The sequence below is a fragment of the Barbus barbus genome (assembly GCF_936440315.1).
Source record: "Barbus barbus genome assembly, chromosome: 17".
In the NCBI taxonomy this organism is placed as follows: Eukaryota; Metazoa; Chordata; class Actinopteri; order Cypriniformes; family Cyprinidae; genus Barbus; species Barbus barbus.
Genome location: NC_136745.1, coordinates 12,110,262 through 12,134,692, shown reverse-complemented (window position 1 = coordinate 12,134,692; position 24,431 = coordinate 12,110,262). Strand labels below are relative to the sequence as shown.

The 24,431-nt window shown below is 35.5% G+C and overlaps 1 protein-coding gene across 1 annotated transcript; it reads left to right on the top strand.

Moving 5' to 3' along the window:
* The first annotated feature begins 1,093 nt into the window (after positions 1-1,093).
* LOC306883541 (PH and SEC7 domain-containing protein 2-like) lies at positions 1,094-23,580 on the top strand. The gene is made up of 13 exons (XM_079438857.1): positions 1,094-1,395; positions 11,233-11,427; positions 11,535-11,615; positions 12,695-12,807; positions 13,166-13,224; positions 15,215-15,304; positions 15,671-15,714; positions 15,849-16,039; positions 17,073-17,143; positions 19,131-19,288; positions 19,444-19,588; positions 20,227-20,370; positions 20,766-23,580. The coding sequence occupies exons 1-13, from the start codon at positions 1,346-1,348 to the stop codon at positions 20,970-20,972; spliced, it is 1,548 nt and encodes a 515-aa protein (XP_079294983.1). The 5' UTR covers positions 1,094-1,345; the 3' UTR covers positions 20,973-23,580.
* The last annotated feature ends 851 nt before the right edge of the window (positions 23,581-24,431 follow it).

Sequence of the window (24,431 nt, the reverse complement as noted above, 5' to 3'; positions counted from 1 at the left end):
ATTTTGAAACTGAATTTTTGGCTCTTGTGATTCTCAACTTGGCTGTTTGCTTCTGACTAGTATATGTGGTTAGTAACAGTTTTAAACTTTACTAGTCAGATTCCTAACAATCATTTTGGCATTTAATTTTACTGTGATAAACCACTAGTGAAAGTAGAAATAGGCCTAATATTGTTCCTTGTGATAATGACCTCTAAGGCTTCTATCTATTTAATAGCTACCAAAACAATCTCAAATGCATAATAGTAAATTGGATTGGAATAGTTAACCGCCAATAGATCAGATTTCTGAATCCGATTTCTATCATAACAATATTCATTTATTCATGCTTTCATTAATACACCCCGAATTCCCTGAGTATTCAATAGTCACATTTTTATGCAATATTATAAAGGTCTCTGTTTGATGCCAAGATGAATGGCTCCCATTTGCTGAAAAAACTATAGAACCATCACAGAAAATTTTAATGGTTTCCACTACAAATACCATTACAAACATTACAAACCATCAACTTATAACCATTAAAACCATTAAAAAAAAATGTTTTTCTGTAGTGTGTTTTGGGACATATTCCGTTAGGATTTATTGCTTTTAACAAGCCACCAACAGAAGGTGACCAATTGCCAGTAGAGACCTACAGGTTCCATTACAGTTTGCATTAAATCCAATACAAGTCCCATTATAACCAGTAAAACCCTTACAAATTTTGGGATGGTGTCTATTGTTTTTTCAGCAGGGATAGAATTTCCATGAGCCTTTTTTGTATTATTTATAGGCTGTTACTTGCTGATGTACCAGGCCACGAAGGTAAAATAGCCTAACTATTTTTTATTATTCATCATTGTTGCTATTAGTTATGTTTCGATGAATAAATGCAATAGATTTTGGCATCAGTGAGCGTGATGGATAAAGAGAGGCAAACTCTGATAATAGACGCGTCGGCGCGAGACAGTCCAGACTAACGTCCTGGCGCTCCCGGGCTCCGGTCCAAATCGCTACTTCAACATCGGAAATATGGAAATGTGGCTCGGGCAGGACTCACTGAGTAATCCAATCCATCCAGAGCGACTCTCTCCGCCCCCTTCCCTTGTGTCCGACTTTGAGGAACTTCACACTGGGAAGCCGTTGTCGCCAACGCGCGCACTGAATTCGTCGCGTCCAAACTTTTATTTGTCGAAGAACATAAACGGGATGCGGTGACACACCGCCAGAACGCCCCTTTTAGAAAACTTATGCCATTTGGGGGAAAACCTGATTACTCCGTGCGCAAAGCGCCCGAAGGCGAATGGAGTTGAAGGGATTTTTCTCGCTCCGCGCGGGACCAATGCCTGATCTCCAGTGAAAGATGTGGAAAGATGAATATGAGGTGCATTTCGACTTTCTTCTGGGACTTCTGTAAGTTATTCTCTTGCTTTTACATAATGTATAGCACTTTAAAAGACCTGCAACTGACGTAATAGACTTAAAAATGTAGAAACTTGTCTTACTTTCTGTCATTAAGTATAAGTTTTATTGTTTTTATGTTTAACGTATTTATTTATTGACCTTACTGAAGTTAAAAGTCTTGGGTTTTCTTTAATTATGTAATATATGCAGGCAGGGACTTTGGAACTTAATTTGTTTGAACTTTTTTATTTTTTGGTTTGGGACATCTTGCCCTCTGGACTTTAGTGGACACATCTGTTGGTTGGTTTTCCTCTGTCCTATTTCTCTGTGTAGACGTATAAGTCTTTTTCTATAGATGCAGTCCTTGAAGTCTTCAAATATGCTTTTGAATATTTCGACCATTATTTCCCAGAAAAAAAAAGAAGTTTAACACGTTGACTTTTGGTGACAACATGCCCCACTTGTGGGACCAGCTATTAGCTTATTAGAAGCTATTCAATTACAATGTTAAAGCAGTTACAAAAAATAAAAATGTAAAAGTATACCACCAAACAAATACATCAAACAATTGTGACCCTGGACCACAAAACCAGTCTTAATTCGCTGGGGTATATTTGTAGCAATAGCCAAAAATACATTGTATGGGTCAAAATTTTCTGTTTTTTTTTATTCCAAAAATCATAAGGATATTAAGTAAAGATCATGTTCCATGAAGATATTTTGTAAATTTCTTACCGTAAATATATCAAAACTTATTTTTTGATATGTAATATGCATTGATAAGAACTTCATTTGGTCAACTTTAAAGGCGATTTTCTCAATATTTAGATTTTTTTGCACCCTCAGATTCCAGATTTTCAAATAGTTGTATCTCAGCCAAATATTGTCAGATCCTAACATACATCAATGGAAAGCTTATTTATTCAGATTTCAGATGATGTATATATCTCAATTTCGATAAATTGACACTTAAGACTGGTTTTGTGGTCCAGAGTCACAATTGTTTTTACCAGCAAATATTATAATTGACGATTTTCATAAAATTACAACCTGTAAAACACATGAGACAACTTGTCAGAATAAAAATGCAACGACCTGCCCTGACCTGAGATTTATGATGGGGGAAAAAAAGCTTTGTGCAAAGAACATCAGTCTTTCAGTTGTCTGCCTGTATAATATATTTGATACTGGTCTGAATGTATGCCAGTGTGGTTTTATTTTATTCACTGTTTGCATATACCATTTTTTAAACTTAGTTTAATGGAAGAAATGTTCATACATTATTGTACTTTAAAACTGTTTTGAGCTAGATACCACCATACAAAACCACTGATTAAAAAACACATTCCCCTTGCCCCCATTCTCCTCCAAAGTTAGATTTTAAAGGGACAGTGCAGCCAAAAATGAAAATTCTGTCATCATTTTCAAACCTGTATGACATACTTCCTTCTGTGGAATGCAAAATAAGTTATTTTGGAGAATATTAGTCACCAAGTGGATTTGGGTTCCATTGAGTTCCATATTATGAGTAAAAATACTATGGAAGTCAATGGGAGAAAGAAATGCAAACAGGTTTGTAATGGCATGAGGGTGAGTAAATGATTATAGAATTGTAATTTTGGGGTGAACTATCCCTTTAACCCATCAACTTTTCCATCATTAAATGGTTTTGGATAAATACATAGCCTGAGGTTCTATATATTGTGAGTGTGTGTGTTTAGTTACCTAAACCCATTGTAACCAAAATGTTGTCATTGCACATTCTGATGCGTAATGCATTTCTGTCCGACCCTGCTGATTTGATGTATTCCAGTAAGAGAACACACAAAGGGGGATTTGTGTTTTGGCTAACTGACAAGGCCGCAGCAACTCCTTCACACCTCGCTTTATTCGTCCAACACACCCTCTCCGACGGCATCAAAATGGGCAGAGAGAGTCGCTGGCATGTGAGTCATAGACAAGCAGTCTCATGTTTAATCTCCTGCCTGGCTCAGCAGCAGCGCAGGTCCATACAGAGAAACGGCTGCTGGCTTCTTGTAGGATCGCTGTACATCAGTGCTGCCATAGTCACTTATAATGTTTATCTACCCTCTAGAGCAGGACATCAGGCTGTGATTTATTTTTAACTAATGAAGTCTGTGGAAGGTTTTTGTGTGTGTGTTGTCTAAGAATTAAAAAACCTTACAAAGAGTGCACTGGTGGTACTATGGTACAGTGATGTATCGGATGGTAATATTGTGGTACTTTGACATATACAGTGATACTAAATTACCATAGTCATATACCATGGTACAAAAAATATATAAACATTAAATAACAAAGTATAATAAACACAAATGGTGAATAAAAATATGTAAAAATGTTTGTTTGTTTGTTCATTTATTTAATCAAATTAACAAAGAAATAATGCAAATAAAATAAAATGAAATATATGCCAGAATGGGTAACATTCTAAATCAATTTAGCCTAAATTAAGTCTTTAATTAATGGCTAGTTTTGGACCTGTTAGTTTACAATTATTCATATTTAAACTACTGTTCAAAAATTAGGCGTCAATAAGATGTTTTAATGTTTTTGAAAGAAGTCTCTTATGGTCACCAAAGCAGCATTTATTTGATTGAAAATACAGTAAAAGCGGTGCTATTGTGAAATATCATTACAATTTAAAATAAGTTGTTTTCTATTTTAAAATATTTTAAAAGGTCATTTATTCCTCTAATGGCAAATCAGTGTTGTGCTGCTTAATAGTGTTGTGAAAACTGCTTTCTCTTTGATGAATAGAAGTTCAATAGAGTATTTATTTGAAACAGAAATATTTTGTAATGTTATAATTAGTTTTACTGTCACTGTCATCTATCTATCTATCTATCTATCTATCTATCTATCTATCTATCTATCTATCTATCTATCTATCTATCTATCTATCTATCTATCTATCTATCTATCTATCTGTATCTATGTATATAAATCATAATAAGATTATTTACTTAAATGTCATACAAACATAGCTCATTGGCTCCTGTAATATTATATGTCCATGGCAATGTCCTACTTAGGTTTCTTTAGGAATCAATAATACTATAACTGTGCAATCTATCATTATTATTGATCACAGCAGCCCGGTAGCAGATGGAGAATTATTGCTTTCCGATCAGGTTTGTTCAGTCATTATGTACACAGGACTAAAATACAAACGGCCAGTTGTTTTGACACCTGACTGCTGAAAGATTATGTCAGGGGCGCTGAACCAGTCGGAGAGTCTGGCGATCTAATTCACACCTGTCTCTGTGCAGACACATGTGCTCACATACTGTAGATGTGAGTCATATTTGTGATGATTTGGTGAGTGCTTTGCTTGATGGTTGTGCAACCTAAACTCAGATGACATTTCATCATACCTTTATGTAATGTTGTAATGTATTACTGGTGGATAAGTTTAACAACACTGGTCAATCAATCATGTGATCAATAATTTAGCAGATACCAGATCAAATGTAACGTATAAGACACCCTTTCTTATTCTGCAAAATTTTGAAGCCCCTTCATTAAAATGTATTCCTCATAACTTAGTAGTTACCAAAAAATGATCTATTCCATCTATTTTACCAGCCAATATGTACAGTATATGAGTTTGTTTGTTCATCAGAACAGATTTGGAGAAATTTAGCATTAAATCACTTGCTCACCAATGATAAGCAATTATTAAATATAATGTAGATTTGCTTGAAAAGCACTATACAAATAAACTTGAAAAAAAATCAGCCTCTGTAGTGAATGGGTGCCGTCAGAATGAGAGTCCAAACAGCTGATAAAAACATCACACAATAATCCACAAGTAATCCACACCACTCCAGTCCATCAATTATTGTCTTTTGAAGTGAAAAGCTTTGTATTAAGAAAAAAGTGTTTTAAGGTGTTTTAAACCATCACTTTTGGCCAAAATACCAGTCCATATCCATTATAATGCTTCTTCTAGTGGAAAAGTCCATTATCAGCTGTTTGGACTTGGCACCCATTCACTGCAGAGGATCCATTGGTAAACAAGTGATGTAATGCAAATTTCTCCAAATTTGTTCTGATAAAGAAACAAATTGATCTACATCTTGAATGGCCTGATGGTGGGTACATTTTCAGCAAATTCTGAAATACTTTTGTGGTCTCCGGATGAAATTGGGAATCATTTATCACCTTGAACTACTGCTCATCACGTAGTGTTCCTGTTACTTTGTTCTTCACCTAGAATTACAGTATGTACCCGGTGCAATCCTGCCTGCTTGACTGCTCGCTCTGCGCTGTGTGAGATTTGTCGGGGCTTTTCTAGGGCACTGTGGGTAATGCTGATGAAGGGGCCATCTGCTTGGGAGGGACACAAATTACACCCTCTTTCTCTCTCTCAGAACACCAGGTTCTACTGGCGTCATGGCAACCAACACATTACCGTTTCTTATCGAGTTTAGAGCTAATGCAATTGTGCTAATCAAATTATGCAAACAAATTTGACTCATCCACAATGAAAATGACAGCCATAATTTATTCAGATGGCTGTGGACATGCATCATGACTAAACTGTTGACCAGTAAGCATATGCCATCTGTATTCGCAGTGTGATTCTTTTCATATCTGCACGCAGAGTGATGACAGCATCCTTTTAATTTGTCCTTTGCAATTCATTTGGCCTAGGCTGCATTTATTTGATCAAAAAAGGCAGTAAAAATTATTGTGAAATATTGCAGTTTATGTTAATATATTTTAAAATGCAATTTATTCTTGTGATGAAAAGCTGAATTTTCATTATTACTCCAGTGTCACATGATTTATTCTAATATGCTGATTTGTTTATTAACCCCTTAACTGTCATCCCCATTTTTGAAAATTCACGAGAAAGTGCACTATGCAAACTTAAATTATTATAATTCATGAACGCTTTTGAATACAGACCTAAGGTTGGTCTCTTTTTAAAGAAGACAATTAGCAGATTATTACAGAAGTGAAATGATTTAATAAAATTAAAGTATTAAAAAGTTATAAAAGTTTACATTTACTGTAAAAAAAAAATATTATACTGTTTTTTATTTTATTTGATAGAAAATACATATTTTTTTTAACTAGTTAAAAATCCCAAATTGCTATAAAATTAAAGCCATATGTGTACATAAGTTGTGTGCCAAATTTGAAGTTGATATTTAAAAAATTGAGGTTCAAATGCAATTTTGTTTAGGCGTTATACCAAAAACAGCCACTGGGTGCCATTCAAACGTTAAAAACATTTGTATGCATATCTGTCACAAATCTATCAATTTCTCTCTCAATATTACATCTATAACCGAATATGGAATCTTGAGACTCAGAACTTTCCAATGATATGTATTTTGTCAAGATTATAAAAAGTTTTGATTCTAAAAGACCGTAATACATTATGTAATATGACACCCCCGCTAAGGGGGAGGAGACCGCTAAAACGAGTAAAAAAGTAGGTAAAAAAAGTGGTAAAAAAGTACCATTTCTATGGTAACGCAATGTCCGATTTCAAAATGGTTTTCACAGAATGGATTTAGAGATTTTAACCTTTCAAATGGTATATAACTTATGATGATTGCCAAAACATGTGATAGGGAAAAAGGCAAGGAAATAAAGACTTTTTGTGACAAAGGTCAGAACTCCTGTTATGATGTAGATTTATCATAGACCCTTGGTGCACTCTTGTCATAAATTAATCTATTACTGTTCCTACATAATTTGTAACAACAAAAAGATGTTGAGATATCTATTGAGGAGACTTAAACCTTTCCAATGATATATAGGTTGTCATGATTACATTAGGATTTAATTGTAATATAGTGAAGTAAAGTTAGGCGTCCCGTATATGGAACGGTGACAGTTTTAAGAAACATTTTTTAATATTATTAATGTTGAAAAAAGTTGTGATGGAAACTTTTTTTAATTATTCCGTGATGAATAGATAGTTCAAAAGAAGAGAATTTTATTCAAAATAAAAAAAATATCTTTATTTTTCTTTTAACCCCAAGCCTTTAAAAGTAGTGTATATAGTCACAATTGATGACTAGCTGTCCAAAAATATTTATTGTGCTTTAAACAAGAAGCTTGGAATGGTAAAACTCTCTCAGAGAAGTGTTTTAAAGTCAAAGTGTCAAATATCTTGCTTTCAAAAACACATCTTAAGACACATTACATGGCACTCAGTCTAGATATTTTTGAACACAACACATCTTGTATAAACATCTTGTGAGAAACGCATCCGATCTGGGTCAGGTGTCCCAAAAGCCTAAATTATAGTAGTTATAAAGTCAACCCAATGAAAATATGAAGTTTTGTACATTCCTACACTCTTAAAAATAAAGGTGATTAAAAGGGTCTTCATAGTGATGACATAGAAGAACCATTTTTGGTTTCGCAAAGAACCATTTAGTCAAAGGTTCTTTGAACCGTCATCAAAGAACCATCTCTTTCTTACCTTTTTATAATCTGAAGAACCTTCTTTCACCACAAAGAACCTTTTGTGAAACAGAAAGGTTCTGCAGATGTTAAAGTTTCCTTATGGAACCATTTAGACAAAAAAGGTTCTTCTATAACATCGTGAAGCTCCTTTATTTTTAAGAGTGTAATATGTTTATGATTGCAATGAAACCACAAGGCCCATTAGTTTATGCGCAGTTAGCTGTGTACCATAACCAGACAGAATTTCATAAATAAATCATATAGAGCGTGGCGTCTGTCACTTCAGTAATGGCCTGCCTGACTCATGCAGGTTCTGTCCTCTCTGGGGCTCAGCAGCCGACGCAAAAACGCCTCATCCCAAATTACAGCTTCATTTAAAGAACATCCTAATGAGCCACTCGCCTCCATCGCAGTAATTGTACACATCGAAATTTTAATTAGTTGAATTAGATGTGCCGTTTCTTGGCTGGAAAAAAAAGATTGTGTTTCTCTCAAGATGCTCTTTGCTACCCATGAGCTAAATGCTAATTCGGTGGCATGAATTGCAGGAGATTTTTAATGGGCTTGGATTGGACACTTATATCAATAGCTTAAATTCTTTTAATGCTTAAAGATCTTTGCAGTATTTTAGGGTTAGATAATCTCTGTCAATTTCTTATATAGGATTAGCTAATATCTGGGGGGAAACTAGTGTAACAAATCTTATGGAAAAAGCGGATCAAACCGGTTGGGATGAGTTGGGTGGAACATAAGTTTACCGAAGTGGTTTACCATCTCTAGTCAGCTCAACCAAAATGGTCTGGCATGTTGAAGTTGGTCTCAACAGCTAGTACTTAAACCACCTAATGATAAATGGCTCGCTATGAACCATCTAAAACACTGTTTCTCATCCAGGGGGCCTCAGCAAAGATGACTTAATTTTTTATAATTAAATATATTTTTATTGTTGTTGTTAATATATTTAAAACAATCTAAATTAAAATGCTAAAAAAATATACAGTGCCCTCCAAAAGTATTGGAACAGTAAGGCCAATTCCTTTATTTTTGCTGTAGACTGAAAACATTTGGGTTTGACATCAAAAGATGAATATGAGATAAGAGAGTAACATTTCAGCTTTTATTTACAGGTATTTTCATCTGGATCTGATACATAACTTAGAAGATACAAAAAACCTTTTGTTTGAACCCACCCATTTTTCATGTTACCAAAAGTATTGGAACATGTGACTGACAGGTGTGTTTTGTTGCCCTGCTGTGTCCTATTAATTGATTCTAAATGGCACTGAATGTCTGCGCTCAGTTTCAGATCCGTGCAGACTGCATTTATAGTTAGTTAGATGTGTAACCAACATGAAAACCAGAGAGGTGTCTATGGGTGAAAAACAAGCAATTGTGAAGCTGAGAGAAGATGAAAAATCAATCAAACCATTGCACAAACACTGGCGATAGCAAGTACAACCATTTGGAATCTCCTGAGGAAGAAAGAAACCACTGGTGGACTAAGTAACACACCTCAAACGGGTAAATCAAGGAAAACATCTGCAGTTGATGACAGAAACATTGTGACCGCTGTAAAGAAAGACCCTAAAACAACTGTTAGTGACATCAGCAACAACCTCCAGAGGGCAGGAGTGAAGGCATCACAATCTACTGTTCGACTTCATGAACAAAAGTACAAAGGCTACACCAGAAGATGCAAACCACTCATTAGCAAGAAGAATAGGAGACGAGCCTCAAACATTCTGGGACAAGGTTTTATGGACTGATTTTATGGACCAAAGTGATGGAAAGGCTAAAGTTTGGAGAAAGAAAGGATCTGCTCATGATCCCAAACACACAAGCTCATCTGAAACACAGTGTACACAGGTGTACATTATAGTACACATTACACAAGTAATGTAATGGCTTGGGCTTTCATCGCTTCTTCTGGGACAGGCTCATTAATCTTCATTAATGATGTAACATATGATGGCAGCAGCAAAATTAACTCAGAAGTCGACAGAAATATTTTTTCTGACAATTTACAGAAAGATGCAACAAAACTGATTGGGAGATCCTTCATCATGCAGCAAGATAATGAACCAAAACATAGTGCCAAAACAACAAAGGAGTTGATCAGGGGCAAGAAGTGGAAGGTTTTAGACTGGCCAAGCCAATCTCCAAACTTAAACCCTGTAGAGTATGCATTTCACCTGCTAAAGAAGAGACTGAAGGGAGTAAAAGAGGCTGTGTTGAAAGCCTGGAAAAGCATCACAAAAGAAGAATGCAAAAGTTTGGTGATGTCAATGGGTCACAGGCTTGATGCAGTTATTGAAAGCAAAGGATTTGCAACTAAATATGAAGTATTTTTCACTTTAATCTTTGTTAATTCTATCTGTTCCAATACTTTTGGTAACATGAAAAATGGGTGGGTTCAAACAAAAGGTGCTATCTTCTAAATTATGTATCAGATCCAGATGAAAATACCTGTAAATAAAAGCTGAAAGGTTAATCTCTCATCTCATATTCATCTTTTGTCAAACCCAAATGTTTTCAGTCTACAGCAAAAATAAAGGAATTGGCCTTACTGTTCCAATACTTTTGGAGGGCACTGAATATAATCAAGCAATCACAAAATGAACTGTTTAATTAATTTACCTTTATCACTCCCAGTTTCTGTTAATAAAATGTTATACTTAACACGTTATATGCATTTATATTCTCAATCAATTTTGGAAACTTTAAATGCTTTTATGATGTGAAATTCATGTAAACAGTCAGTTCTGTCTTAAGGACATGACAAAACAACTGATGTTAAAATAGATCTGCACATTAGTCTGAATGTACTGTCTATCAGTAATAATTAAACGGCAAAAATGCTGATAAAAAGAAAAAATATATTTCACTCTCCTCATCTGAAAAACTTTGAGATACTTTGAAAATCACTTTTTTTGTTTTTTTTGCTTGTAACCTGTTTCTTTGTTCCCTTTTTTAATGTGTTCCCTTTATTACATTATATATGCTTATGTTTTAATTAGTTAATCATACTTAACACAATTGTTTTGATTTTATTATTATGTAATTATTTTAAAATGTACTTATGAGTAATTTAATAAAAATGTACAAATAAGTGTTATATTATTAGAAGTCAGTAGTATCATTAATTAATAAGAAAAATGCATATCAAGAGTAGTTTTAGAATTGGATTGTGATTCTCAGAATCGGAATTGGATTCCCACCTCTATTATAGTGTCCTTTGAATATTATGTTGGACAGTGGGGGTCTTCGAGTCAAAAAGTTTGAGGAACCCTGATCTAAAACCATCCATTATACCATCTTGGTTCTGGCTGTATTTTCCATCTGGACATTGATGTTTTTTTTTCTTTTCCTTGTTTCTTTCCACCAACCTAGTGATGCCAACCTCACAGATGCGCTGTGTGACTCAGATTCTGAGTTGGGCAGTGTGGACACGTTGGAGAGTGGCAGCACGGATACTCTCGCCAATGGCTGCCGCGTCGACTCAGATGCTGCCAAACGACTGGCTAAGCGGCTCTTCTATCTGGAGGGCTTCAAGCGCTGTGACGTGGCACGACACCTGGGCAAGAAGTGAGCGTTTGTGTGTGAACGAGCGTACTGTATAGGAAAGGGAGTGGAATAAAACAGTTTTCATTTATACCCACAATCCCTCTCTTCCTTGTCTCTTTCTCCTGCAGCAATGAATTCAGCCAGTTGGTGGCATCGGAGTACCTGAGCTTCTTTGATTTCACGGGGTTATCATTAGACAGAGGGCTAAGGTGAGAACATTTCAACCACAATATACTGTACAACCAAGATTGTTAGTGTCCTAAACAGTGCAAATACTTATCCTAACCGAAAGCAAAATGGCAAATGTACCAACAATATCAAGTCAGACTGAACATATTTAATGTGTAATACACAGCTATGCTAAGCAGGTATTTGGACCAGTGAGATTTCAGTGTGGGCAGGTCAGAAATGTAATATAACATTGATTTTTCATGCTGAGCTTGAATAGGACTCAGTTGTTGTTGAAAGTTTTTTTAAAAGCACGTCACATATGTAGCTGCTTCATTGTTTCTTTGTATTATTATGGTAAAGCTGCAATAAGAGGAAGAAGCTTATTTTAGATTAATACTCACGCATGTCACATATTAATGTCTCAGTTCCACAAATACCCCTGAAACTGGAAGAAGTTAAGCATGCCATTACTTAAATACCTGCATTGCAAGAAGAGGAGGAACTAAGTGCAGTTTGCAGAAGCTCTGATTCCGTCTAGACTAAAGTTACTGGCCTGAAACACACTCTGTGCAAGTGCATGAAGTACAAGTGCATGAAACTATTTTGGGTCGCTTATAGCATGAATTTGGGAACACAACATCCACCAACCATTAACGTATAATGAGAAGAGCTTATAAAGAGAAGCTTTAAGGGTGTCCTGCTGTTTTCCACCAAAATAAATGCTTTAATAATGATAATTATTGTTGTAGTTTTATTGTCATATTGATATATAATTCTGGGGCCAAATTGTGCAGCCCAACAAACAATCACCACAACTGTTAAATGTTTCAATTGTTTAAATTGAAATCATGATTCATGTTTATATAGATTTTTTTCCTGAAATTGTGCAGTCCTAAAATGAACATAAATTCTTCTACTGTAGCCATGCAAGCCAAAATTCATCTTTTGTTGCTTTTATTGAATGTCAGACTGCACTAAATAGCACAATGCAAGTACATTACATAACAAGTACCGTAAAGAATATATATACTGCCTGTGGTATAATTTGTATTATAGCAGTACTAGCATATCTGCTCTTTCTTAGCACAGCACCATGATCGTCTTCATGTCATTGCAGGAACTTCCTGAAGGCGTTTCCTCTGATGGGAGAGACGCAGGAGAGGGAACGTGTGCTGGTGCACTTCTCCAAACGCTTCTGTCACTGTAACCCAGAAGCTCTCACCTCAGAGGGCAAGTGCATTTCTCTAGATTTAGCTTATGCTATGTAGCTCAAATTTTATAATAATGTATTTCAGTGAACTTTTATGGTACGTAAGTGAATTTACATCTACAAGCTCTAGCAAGACAGCCTTCTAAGACGCCATCTTCACTGAAATGTAACCTCATGAGTGACTTGTTGGAACATTTGTTAAATTTTAGCATGTTGCTAGCCTAGCAAATGATGCTTATGATGCTTTAAATCTCCTGTGATGTGCAACTGTGCAGCTGGTTTGGTTTTGAAACAGTGTTTTAGTTTTAAAATATGTGTTCTATAGAATGTATGATTTCTTATTATCTAACTCTTGTTTTTCCTAACGTTTTTTAATAGATGGCGCTCACACACTGACCTGTGCACTTATGCTTCTTAACACAGACCTGCATGGACACGTATGTATTCAGCTCTTCTTTAGGTCGTTAATTCCGTGTCCAATGTCTGACACTAACAAGTTTATTAGCCTCATAATTTTAGTTACTGCATTAATTGGATCTACTAGCAATTACTCTCCAATATAATTGCAGAAGCAAATATTAGATTATTCTGGAAACAAACCATCTTCAGTCCTGTCTCATATTTCTATATTCTGTATTCACACCAAAAAGCTGATCAGAACCTGATGTTAAGTGTTGATTTTGCATTAATAACTGGTTTACTGTACACCATCCAACATATTAAATGACTAGTGGTCATTATACAAATATATTTGACTGCAGAAGGCCAAGACTGATGATTTTCAAGAAAGTGTTATAAGAAGAATTATATTTATAAAAAATATAAAAAAATATAACATCTGAAGATGATGCTAATGAACCGTTATCAGCAACTAAACTGAAAACCTTACCATATGCACTTCATAGTGTCATTTTCCTTAACAAGCTTCTTCTTGTTGTGTTTCTCTTAGTAATATTACAGTTCTCTCTGACTTTGACCTAAACATGTCTCTCTCTCCATTTCTTCTCTAACTCATTTTGCGGCAGGTGGTAAGTGCTTCTCTCTCCTCCTCTGTTCTTCTTTGTGTTTTTCTTCTCTTTTAATGGTTTCAGCTTTAATGTGTTTTCAGAACGTTTTCATCCATCATTCGTGGAATATTACTCATCTCAGTAGATCTCAGTGGTAGGAGGGAGACAGACAGACTGAGATATTGATGTGTGTTGGTTGAGATGTTTCGAATGGTTGGTCTGGTTTGATACTGCCATCTGCTGACAGCTTTGTCAACTGCATGGAGTTTAGAAATAACTGGTGTGGTTCTGAATATAGTTCGTTTTTTTATCTCTATGATTTGATCTCTATATTGTTACATTTTCATTTTGTAATCACTCAGTTTTCAATACGGTGATGTATATTTACAAAAGATTGCCATGTGACCGTAGATTCTGGCAAAAGACTATACTAAATGCTCAACTACAGTTATTGTTACTGCTATAAACCATAATAAATTAATATGGTATCTCCTTCAAACTGTGAAAGAAGCTTTCACAATCTTCCAGTCATAAGTCTAAGGATCACTATTAATATCGCTCATGGATCTGAAAAGCATCATTTGTGCTATAGTAGTTTATAGTATTTGTGCTGAAGTAGATCTCGAGTCATATTAGTTCTAGTCATTAGTTCTAGTAGTATTTTTTCCATTAATTTTTATAGATAGATAGATAGATAGATAGATAGATAGATAGATAGATAGATAGATAGATAGATAGATAGATAGATAGATAGATAGATGTCATACACGCGAACACACACACAAATTTTCCCTCTATAAAAATAAGCTGAAAGATGTAAACAAATGGCTTCATCAAAAGGATGTACCATTGATTAACAACCTTGAAATCAGTTGACCCTTCGCTAAGTGCCATCTTAGAAATAGTACTGACAAATCCTACTGCATCTTTGCAATTGTTATTGTTTGGCATTTTTCATACAAGCTTTTGCTCTTTTCTAATGTAAGTAAATGTAAGGGTCTCTTGTGTTTGGAGAGGTTTTACAGGAATTTAACAAAATATGGTGAAACTATGTTGTTAGGGCCCTGATAATATTCACACTGAGAGGTTATAAGTGATGTTTTATAACCTCTTTTTCCAAATCTTTAAATAAATCTTGAGAAGTGGATGCTGTGGATTAAACAGCCCTCAAGCAATTCCCTCAATTGTGATTCACAGTAACAGTTTTTAATCATGTCACTGAATAATTTATCAATTAAGTTAAATTCCTTCCCCCTGTTAGAAGAATAATATTCAATCAATCTATATACTCTTGACTTAGATGGCAGTAGTTTTGAAGGATAGCTTAGCAGAGGGTCAGTTGTTTCCATCAATGATATGATGATACCAATTGGCATATATGTCATTATTGTTGTAACACGGTATTGTTATTGTATTGCAGAATATTGGGAAAAAGATGTCTTGCCAGCAGTTCATTAGCAATCTGGACGGCCTCAACGACGGCAAAGATTTTCCCAAAGAATTGCTCAAGGTAATTATTTGGAAACACAGCAGACATGTATCTGCTTCCTTTATTTCTATTATATTATTATTGTCAAGCAGCGGTATGAAAAAGAAACATAGCTTCAGAAAAACACATGCATGTTTACTGATAGTGTGATTTCTCACCAAACCTGACTGATTTCATTAAAACATTTTCGAAACGCAGTAATCGCATAATGCGCATATTGAAATTGCATTTTTGAATGCAACAAAAGACGCATTCGTGTTTAAATTGGATTCAAACGCATATTGTTTCAAATGCTCGGTCCCATAAGCCCATCTGACTGTATTGGTGCAGTTGTGCTGTTTCAGACTTACGGTATTAACAGTCTCATATGTCTCTGTTCTGGTTTAGGTGCTCTATAACTCAATAAAGAACGAGAAGCTGGAGTGGGCAGTGTGAGTATCCAATATCATCCCCAGGAGTCAAGTGCGCTCGCATTATCATGTGACTTCTGGGGCTAATCTGCGTGTAATGTGCGCAGTACCTGCACACGTGCATTAATGCTGGTTAATCCGCTCTGTTTCTGCAGCGAGGAAGAGGAGTTGAGGAAGAGTCTGTCGGAGCTGGTGGAGGAGCAGTGTGAGGTGGGAGGGAAGAGGGTTGTCAGGGTAACGGATGGCAGTAACCCTTTCATCGCCATACCACTTTTACTCAATGCTGTGACGTACAAACACGGCATTCTGACACGCAAAAGCCATGCAGACATGGACGGCAAACGCAGTACGTGTGTCGTTTGTTTGTTCTGCAAAATCATGCTTTTGGTATTCATTTCCCAGTGCTGTTTCCACATCATTTCCTGTCATTTTTCCTTTGTCTGTATCAATCTGTATCAATATGTATCAACTTAAACTTTAATTTTCATTTTTTTTTAAGTTATTCATCTAATATTTATATTTAGTTCATTTCAGCTTTATTTCAGTAACTTGATAATTATTTTTAATAACTGTAGGTTTAGTTTTATTTGACAATAACAATAAACAAGCTCAGTGAAAAATAAAGATCAAAGAGCAGTTGAATATAAATTACTTATTTTATTAAATGTTGAACATTTTTGATGAAAAAAATATGAAATTTGTTAAAAAATATACATATACATTTATTAAATTATCAGATGCTTTTACCCAAAGTGACTTACAAATGAGGAACATTGCAGGCAATTTGTCACAGAGCCAACAATATCTGTAGTATACAATGCCAAGTTTATTGCTTTATTGCAGACCTAGATAAGAAAACAAGTAAGAGAGTTATATATTTTTTTAAGCTATGAATCTTTATAAATATGTAATTTATAATGTATAAGTGTAAGTATTTTATGTTATATTTAAAGAGTGTTATGTATTTTTATGTTGATTTGAGTTTGTGTTGTGTTTGGCAGCGCTTCTTATGTAGAACACTCCAAATTCGTCACTTATGAGGTTCCATGATGGTTAGGATGTTGTCTTTTAAGGTAGCTGGCTACATAGGCAGTAAACGGCAAGTTTTGGAGCAGAGTGTCAAGGAATGCAATAAATCAGCATTATTTAGGACCCCGCCAAGATTTCCTTCTGTTTAATAATGCAGCTGCTTTAATTAAAACAATTAGGTTGTATCTTCCATTGTGGTGGAGTTCATTTGTGAGCAGTGAAGTTTGTTGTAGAGATTTTCTTTCCTCGTCTTGTGCTGCAGCAAACAACAGCGGAGCTCATTAGTGAAGTGTGTCTTTATTCTGTCTCTCTCACACACACTTTTTCTCTTTTATTCTGTCTCTCTGCAGCCCCGAGAGGACGCAGAGGCTGGAAGAAGTTTTATGCCGTGCTGAAGGGGATGATCCTTTACCTGCAGAAAGTAATTTAAATCTACTTCCCACACACACCACACACAGTCATACAATATTTAGCAGTCTGTGCACTATAATATGTGTAAGGAATAGTCAGATAACCAACTACATTTTCCAGAATGTCCCACAAGAGCCCACTACACTGATGACTGTTTTCCACAATTTGCAATGCATTTGATTTTAACTGTGTTCTTTTACAGTTTACAAGTCTATAATCACTTTTTTTAAACACATTATTTAATAAGACTTCCAAGAGTTAAGACATTTATTACACAAAATTGTATTCAGAATGCAAAATAATAGATATATTTCCAAGATTATTACTCAACGTCACTCATTGAATTATGTAACCTATTGAATTAAGTCATGGGACAACAGTGAAGTTTAAAATGTTACATAGTGGACTAAAATTCATAAGGCAATATACATTATGGCATACAATATGCTAACAGTGTCTACTCTAGTATTCCAGTCTGAACATACAGTAGTCATAGACTCTTTTCCAAAACATAATGAGCTGCCTGTCTACATAGGAAAAAGTGTTGGCCCCCTTCCTGATTTTTTTATTTTATTGCATGTTTGTCACACTTTAATGTTTCAGATCATCAAACAAATTTAAATATTAATCAAAGATAACACAAGTAAACACAACATGCAGCTTTTAAATGAAGGGGTTTTTTATGAAGGGAGAACAAAATCCAAACCCACATGGCCCTGTGTGAAAAAGTGTTTGCCAAAAATTCGACCTAATTGACCTCAAGCTGAAGCGAACTTGGGTTCTGCAGCAGGACAATGATCCAAAACACACCAGCAAATCCACCTCTGAATGGCTGAAGAAAAATAAAATGAAGACTTTGGAGTGGCCTGGTCAAAGTCCTGACCTGAATCCTATTGAGATGCTGTGGCATGACCTTAAAAAGGCGGTTCATGCTCGAAAACCCTCCAATGTGGCTGAATTACAACAATTCTGCCAAGATGAGTGGGGCAAAATTCCTCCACAGCGCTGTAACAGACTCATTGCAAGTTATCACACACGCTTGATTGCAGTTGTTGCTGCTAAGGGTGGCCCAACCTGTTATTAGGTTTAGGGGGCAAGCACTTTTTCACACAGGGCCATGTGTGGGTTTGGATTTTTTTTCCCCTTAATAATAAAAAACTTCATTCAAAAACTGCATGTTGTGTTTAAAGTGTGTTATCTTTGATTAATATTTAAATTTGTTTGATAATCTGAAACATTAAAGTGTGACAAACATGCAAAAAAATAAAAAAATCAGGAAGGGGGCCAACACTTTTTCACACCACTGTAGGCAGCTTTCTTCTAAGGTGACATGCTAAATGCAATCAAACCTTATAAGTGACTAATTTAATTTAATTACTCTTTTATACTAGTATTTTACTAGTTTTTGATATTGTTTTATTAATATTTAGATTTTTAGTTTTGTTTGAAATTTTGTTTAATTACTAGTAATTTTGTTGTGTGCTTTTATCATTTTTAGATTTTTTTTAATTATTATTACTGTTCACATTTAATTTATTTTTATTTCAATTGTAGTTTTACTTTACAGATCATTTTCAACAAGTCATTTCTGTCGGTAACATTTCTCATTTTAATTTAGTTTGTTTTTATCATTATTATTTCAATTAGTAATGTTAATTCAATTTATTAATAAACACAACTCGTGGGTAACCAAGCCTGTTTTATAAGTACTTTTCAGTATTGAATGAAATAAATACATTCTTCTAATTCACATTTTGCTCACTTTTTCACTTTGAAGGATACATTCTGTACTGTTGTACAATTTGACCAAAAGCAGATTTCTTGTAAAACAGCATAATTATCTAATCTAGTTATGTTGTTGCTTTTGGAACTGCCTTTGTGGTGCCTTAAAATGCCACCTACTTTGGCAGCTCAGTAGAGTTTTGGAACGCAGCCATTGCCTCTCTATCATTTATTTTAATTTTTGCATTCACTCTCTGTCTCCCCCGTATGGTCAGGATGAGTATAAGCCTGATAAAGATCTGTCAGAGGTGGACCTGAAGAACGCAGTACGGGTTCACCACGCTCTTGCTACTAGGGCCTGTGACTACAGCAAGAGACAGAACGTCCTCAAACTCAAGACTTCGGACTGGAGGGTCTTCCTCCTGCAGGCTCCGTAAGCATCAAACCTCTTCAACTGCTCCGGGAATCTATTTCTTGTTGCTTTTACTGTAGTTGGCTAGTTAACCGTCTGCTATGTCACAGAGTACTAGGGTCAGATTGCTTTCATTGGTTTCTTGTTTGACTGTCCCTTTAAATGTGTGTGTGTAGGAGTGAAGAGGAGATGATGTCATGGATTTTCAGGATTAATCTGGTCGCTGCTCTTTTCTCGGCTCCTGCTTTTCCCGCCGCCATCGGCTCCATGAAGAAATTCTGCAGACCACTGCTGCCTTCATCCACAACGAGACTCAACCAGGTGCAAAATATAACTGTAAACCATCTACGTACTAATGAACTTCATTACGTAGTGGAAGAATTTAGAAATGTGATTATTATTAATGATGGTGTCAAAGTAAACATTGGTGTTAAAGTATTGCACAATACTCTATGAGAATACTGTATCCCATGATGCAGTGGGGTCATATTGACCTTCTTTTTCCAGTTTGACAAATGTATTTGGAGCAATAACAAAACATGATTTTGGTTTATGTTCATGACATTGATTTCAAATGATTACTCATTTTACTCATTCCTCATTCATTTTTAAACAATAGATTAAAAATGCAAAAACAAAAGATTTTGTTCCAAACCTGATTTTACATAATTATAAAATATTACATATAATTATTAATTCTATAATTAAAAACTATATAATTTTGATCATTATATCGTTTTAAAATCATATTTAATTTGTAATACATTTTTCATAAATATTTCTATTATTATTTCCCTACTGAATTTAATAATGTAATGGTGTAATGAAGGTTTGTGACAATGGTATAGTAATCTAATACTAATGAAATTTATAGCATTGTATAAGCCTATTGTTGACTGTTCAACAAAAATTGTTGGTGTTGTACAGTATTTACATAATGGTGGTTCTAATTTATACAGGAGGAGCAACTGAAGTCCCATGAGAACAAACTGAAGCAGATTTCTCTGGAGTTGGAGGAACACAAGAGGAGCCCATCAGATCTGACGCCCAAGAGCAAAGAATCAGAAGAGTATCGAATTAAAGAGCACTATTTAACCTATGAGGTCAGAACCATACAAAGTCATCTGTCTCAGAGCTCATATGAATGCTTTTTAGATGTTACAATTATACTTTAGCTCTTGTATGGGCCTGATGGAGAATATGTAGGTTTGAGTCAAACTTGTTAGAAAACACACCTTTTAACATTTGTTTTAGTTATCAAATGATTGGTTTTAGCTGATTAAGTACTCATTGGTCATAAAATAGCGTTTGTAAAACATCTATATCAGTGGTTCCCAATTGGTGGGTCGTGACCAAAAATATGTCACAAGTCTGTTCTGATCATGGTCCTGGTCAACAGGGAAAATTATGCAAATCACTAATAGTAAAATGCAACTAACCAAAACCAATCATTTTAATTTAAAGCCATTTTAATCTTTTTTTTTTTCTGTGTCTGCAGAAATGTCGCTATGAGACGTACATCAGCCTCCTGCAGGCCAAGTTTCACGCAGGAACTGATGATTTGGATAAGATTGAAGCCAGTCAGTTCAGCGGGGAGGGGAAAGAAGGTTACCTGCGCAAAACTCAGTCCAGCCCGTCAATCAGCCAAGGTCAGGGGGTCAACGGACGGGCCGGTCATAAACACGCCCCAGAGCACAATAGCTGAAGAGCCTTCTTTGACCTCTGAACTCATGTGACACGCTTACGTCTGAACCTGACTGCAGTGGGTTCAAATACGTGAGACGGAGTCGAGAGAAATACAAACGTAGCATTATAATGTCCTTATTATTTCAATGTACAGTAAATTTATTATGACCATTATATGTATTATTAGTATTATTACTACAACAATAAACATAGTTAATAATGCTATGAACATTATGTGCCAAAAACGAAAAATGAGGAGACCAAGACTGTATAAGTGGGAAGAAATGACAACACTGCATATAAAGTCAAGAGAAAGTGAATTGCGGCATCACAAATGTGTTGCGGAGGATGCACTGTGACATGCAGCCACGTTGTGATGTCATTTAGAATTTTACTGTGACATTACAGTGACACACAAAGAGATTAATTTAGATTCCATTGAAGGGACAGTTCAGCCAAAAATGAAAATCTGATCCTCATATCATTCCAAATCTGTGCAATTTTCTTCTGAGGAACATAAAAGATATTTTGAAGAATGCTGGGGCCTAAACAACATCAGACCCCATTTACTTCCATTGTAGAAAAAAACTTTAAAAAAAAAACGCCCGAGACATTTCTCAAAATATTGTGTGTGTGTGTGTGTGTATGTGTTGCGCCATAGATGGAAAGCCATACAGGTTTGGAATGACTTGAAGACAAAATTTTCATTTTTGTGGTGAACTGTCACTTTAAGAAGTGTTATGAAGGTAAAAAACATCACATCACATTGACATGACAAACAACAATGTAATGCTTTGGGATACTAGGTGAAATGTGTGTTGTTTATTTCAATGTTAAAGTCAGTTTAATATGCGGAGACGACAAAGTATTTTGTTAAAGTATGATTCTTACATGCTTTGTTCAACATCATAATCTTCCCAAATGGACAAACGTTTTTGAATTTTGAAACCTAAATACAATCACTAAAAGTAAAAAGTTAAACATAGTCTGAGCAAATTACACCACGGTCACTTGACTTCAACTTCCCACCATTAACCTTCCAAAACCAATAAAAAAAACATTTTCCCTGAAAGTTTGAGTTAGAATAGTTTGCTAGAGTGCAATAATAAACGCAACAAGGCTGTTTAAGCGACTAACGAGTAGATAAGCTTTTCAGTTCATCACGATGATGTTTAAAGGGATAGGTCACCCAAAAAGGGTGATAGGTCGTTCCAAACCCATAAGACCTTCGTTCGTCTTCAGAACACAAATTAAGATATTTTTGATGAAATCCAAGAGCTTTCTGATCTTGCATAGACAGCAATGTAACTACCACATTCAAGGCCCAGAAAGATAGTAAGGACATTGTTAAAATAGTCCATGTGACATCAGTGGTTCAACCGTAATGTTATGAAGCTACGAGAATACTTTTTGTGCGCGAAGACACAAAAATAATATACAACTTGCATGCATGTGTTGTATAAAGTTGATATTTTTGTTTTCGTTATTTTTGTCACATTTGCAATTCCGACGTGGCACAGAAATGACACATTTCACCTTTAAATAAATCATGACATTACTTGGCAGAGTTTGGCATTCTTTATGACATCACAACGTGTGTCTATCCCAAGGCTGTGTGCGGTAATGGCTTCCTGATTGACAGGTCTGGTTTAGATGTAGCATTTGATGTAATTGTGAGACACTCACAGTATCGGCCTCATGAAGTAGCCAGATTAAGGGCTTTGCCGCACGTTGGGGTGCATGTAAAGATTCATGTGGGCTGTCTGTAGTGTTATACAAATACCCCCTTGTAATTATTTATTGTTATATTTATTAATGGTAAATTTATTTTCTCCTTTTGGAGCCAATATAGCGGGAAGACGCTTGTAAAGATGACTACGTCTGACCCTTGATTAGTTTAACCCGCGCCGTTGTTTTTTAACTCTCTTAACTGAAGAGCTGATGGCTGATTAATGGATCCAGGGATATGTCGGATGTTGGAAAATACAGTGTCTTAACACGGGACAGGGTATGGGACATTGTAATTGTATGCGCACAAGCGAGGAAGGAAGACTGCAAGTTGAGTCTGAGTATGCAAAACAGTGACGAAGAGGAAAAACATTTCAGACTGAAAGCGACGCCCTCATTTTCTCTATTCAATGGACCACAAAGCCTCTATGTGTCTCTATGTGCCTGCAGTAAATTCAACCTGGACTGAATATTGAGCAGCAGGACTGCAAACAACACACCATGAACCTCCCTGCCTCTTCATCTGAATCGCTGTAGCGAATGGAAACGTCTCAATCCTGGAAACGTGTCACTTTTGAGGAAGATAATTCTTGAGCCACCAAATAGGAATCTGAAACTTAACGGTACAAACTTTGAGCAAGTGCAAGTAGATTTTTATAGTCCTGTTGTAAAGCATGAGGACATTGAACGTGAGAGAACGAGCTTTTGGCTCTTTTATGCTTTATGGATGTGGAATGACGTAAGAGCTGCAATTTTATACATTCTTAGTAATGGCTTTCTTAAAGGGACCTCTATAGCCTACTTTTCGCTTTGGCTGTTGTGCTAACATGATTTTCCCGTTTAGGGTAGAACTCAGACGCTGTTGTAATAAAAGATTGTGATGATTATTTCACCATCTCCGCCTGTGTGGAAGGAGTCTGTGTGTTTCATCTCATTTAAAGTCCTTATTTCTGCCACACAGGTTAGTAGGAGCTCATTTGCCAAGTGTTGCATAAATAATTTCTTACAGAACAGCACTGGTACATCGTTCTTCTAATTTCTAATGTCTTTATTGTAATGCAAAATCATAGATTTTATTGGGAAATTCTGTTACACACATTATTGTCAAGCAGGTATTACCAATGAACAAATCTAAGGCAGCAACTCTTCAAGTCAACATGAAACGGCAACCCATTTTACTTCCGCTTGGTGACATTGGTTGAAAAGAAAGTCACTTTAGTGGGAGCAAGTCTCCTCTGAAATAACATGCACTGAATAATCACCCACTACAAGACAAGGAATGTGTTCTCAAAGAGTTTTTGTTTTCCTGTTGACTTAAGTTTAAAATGTCAGTTAAACTGTAGAGCACTGAAAGAATGAGTATGAAAACCTAGCAACAATTTGGTATTTTCGCACCTTTATTCCATCATCCCAATGTCAGTGTTTTTTTTTTAATGAGGTTTTGGTTGAACGTCTGAAATATTGTGTGGGTTTAATGCAAGCTTAACAGGTTAGTTCACCCAAAAATGAAAATTCTGTCATTAATTACTCACCCTCATGTCGTTCCAAACCCGTCAGACATTCGTTCATCTTCGGAACACAAAATACGATATTTTAAATAGATTAATAAAATAGATTAAATATCTTAATTTGCGTTCCAAAGATAAACAGAGGTCTTAGGGGTTTGGAACGACATGAGGGTTTCATTTTTGGGTGAACTAGCCTTTTAATATCAAGTTAAGTACAAATTTGAGTTTTGTAGCTTTCAGTC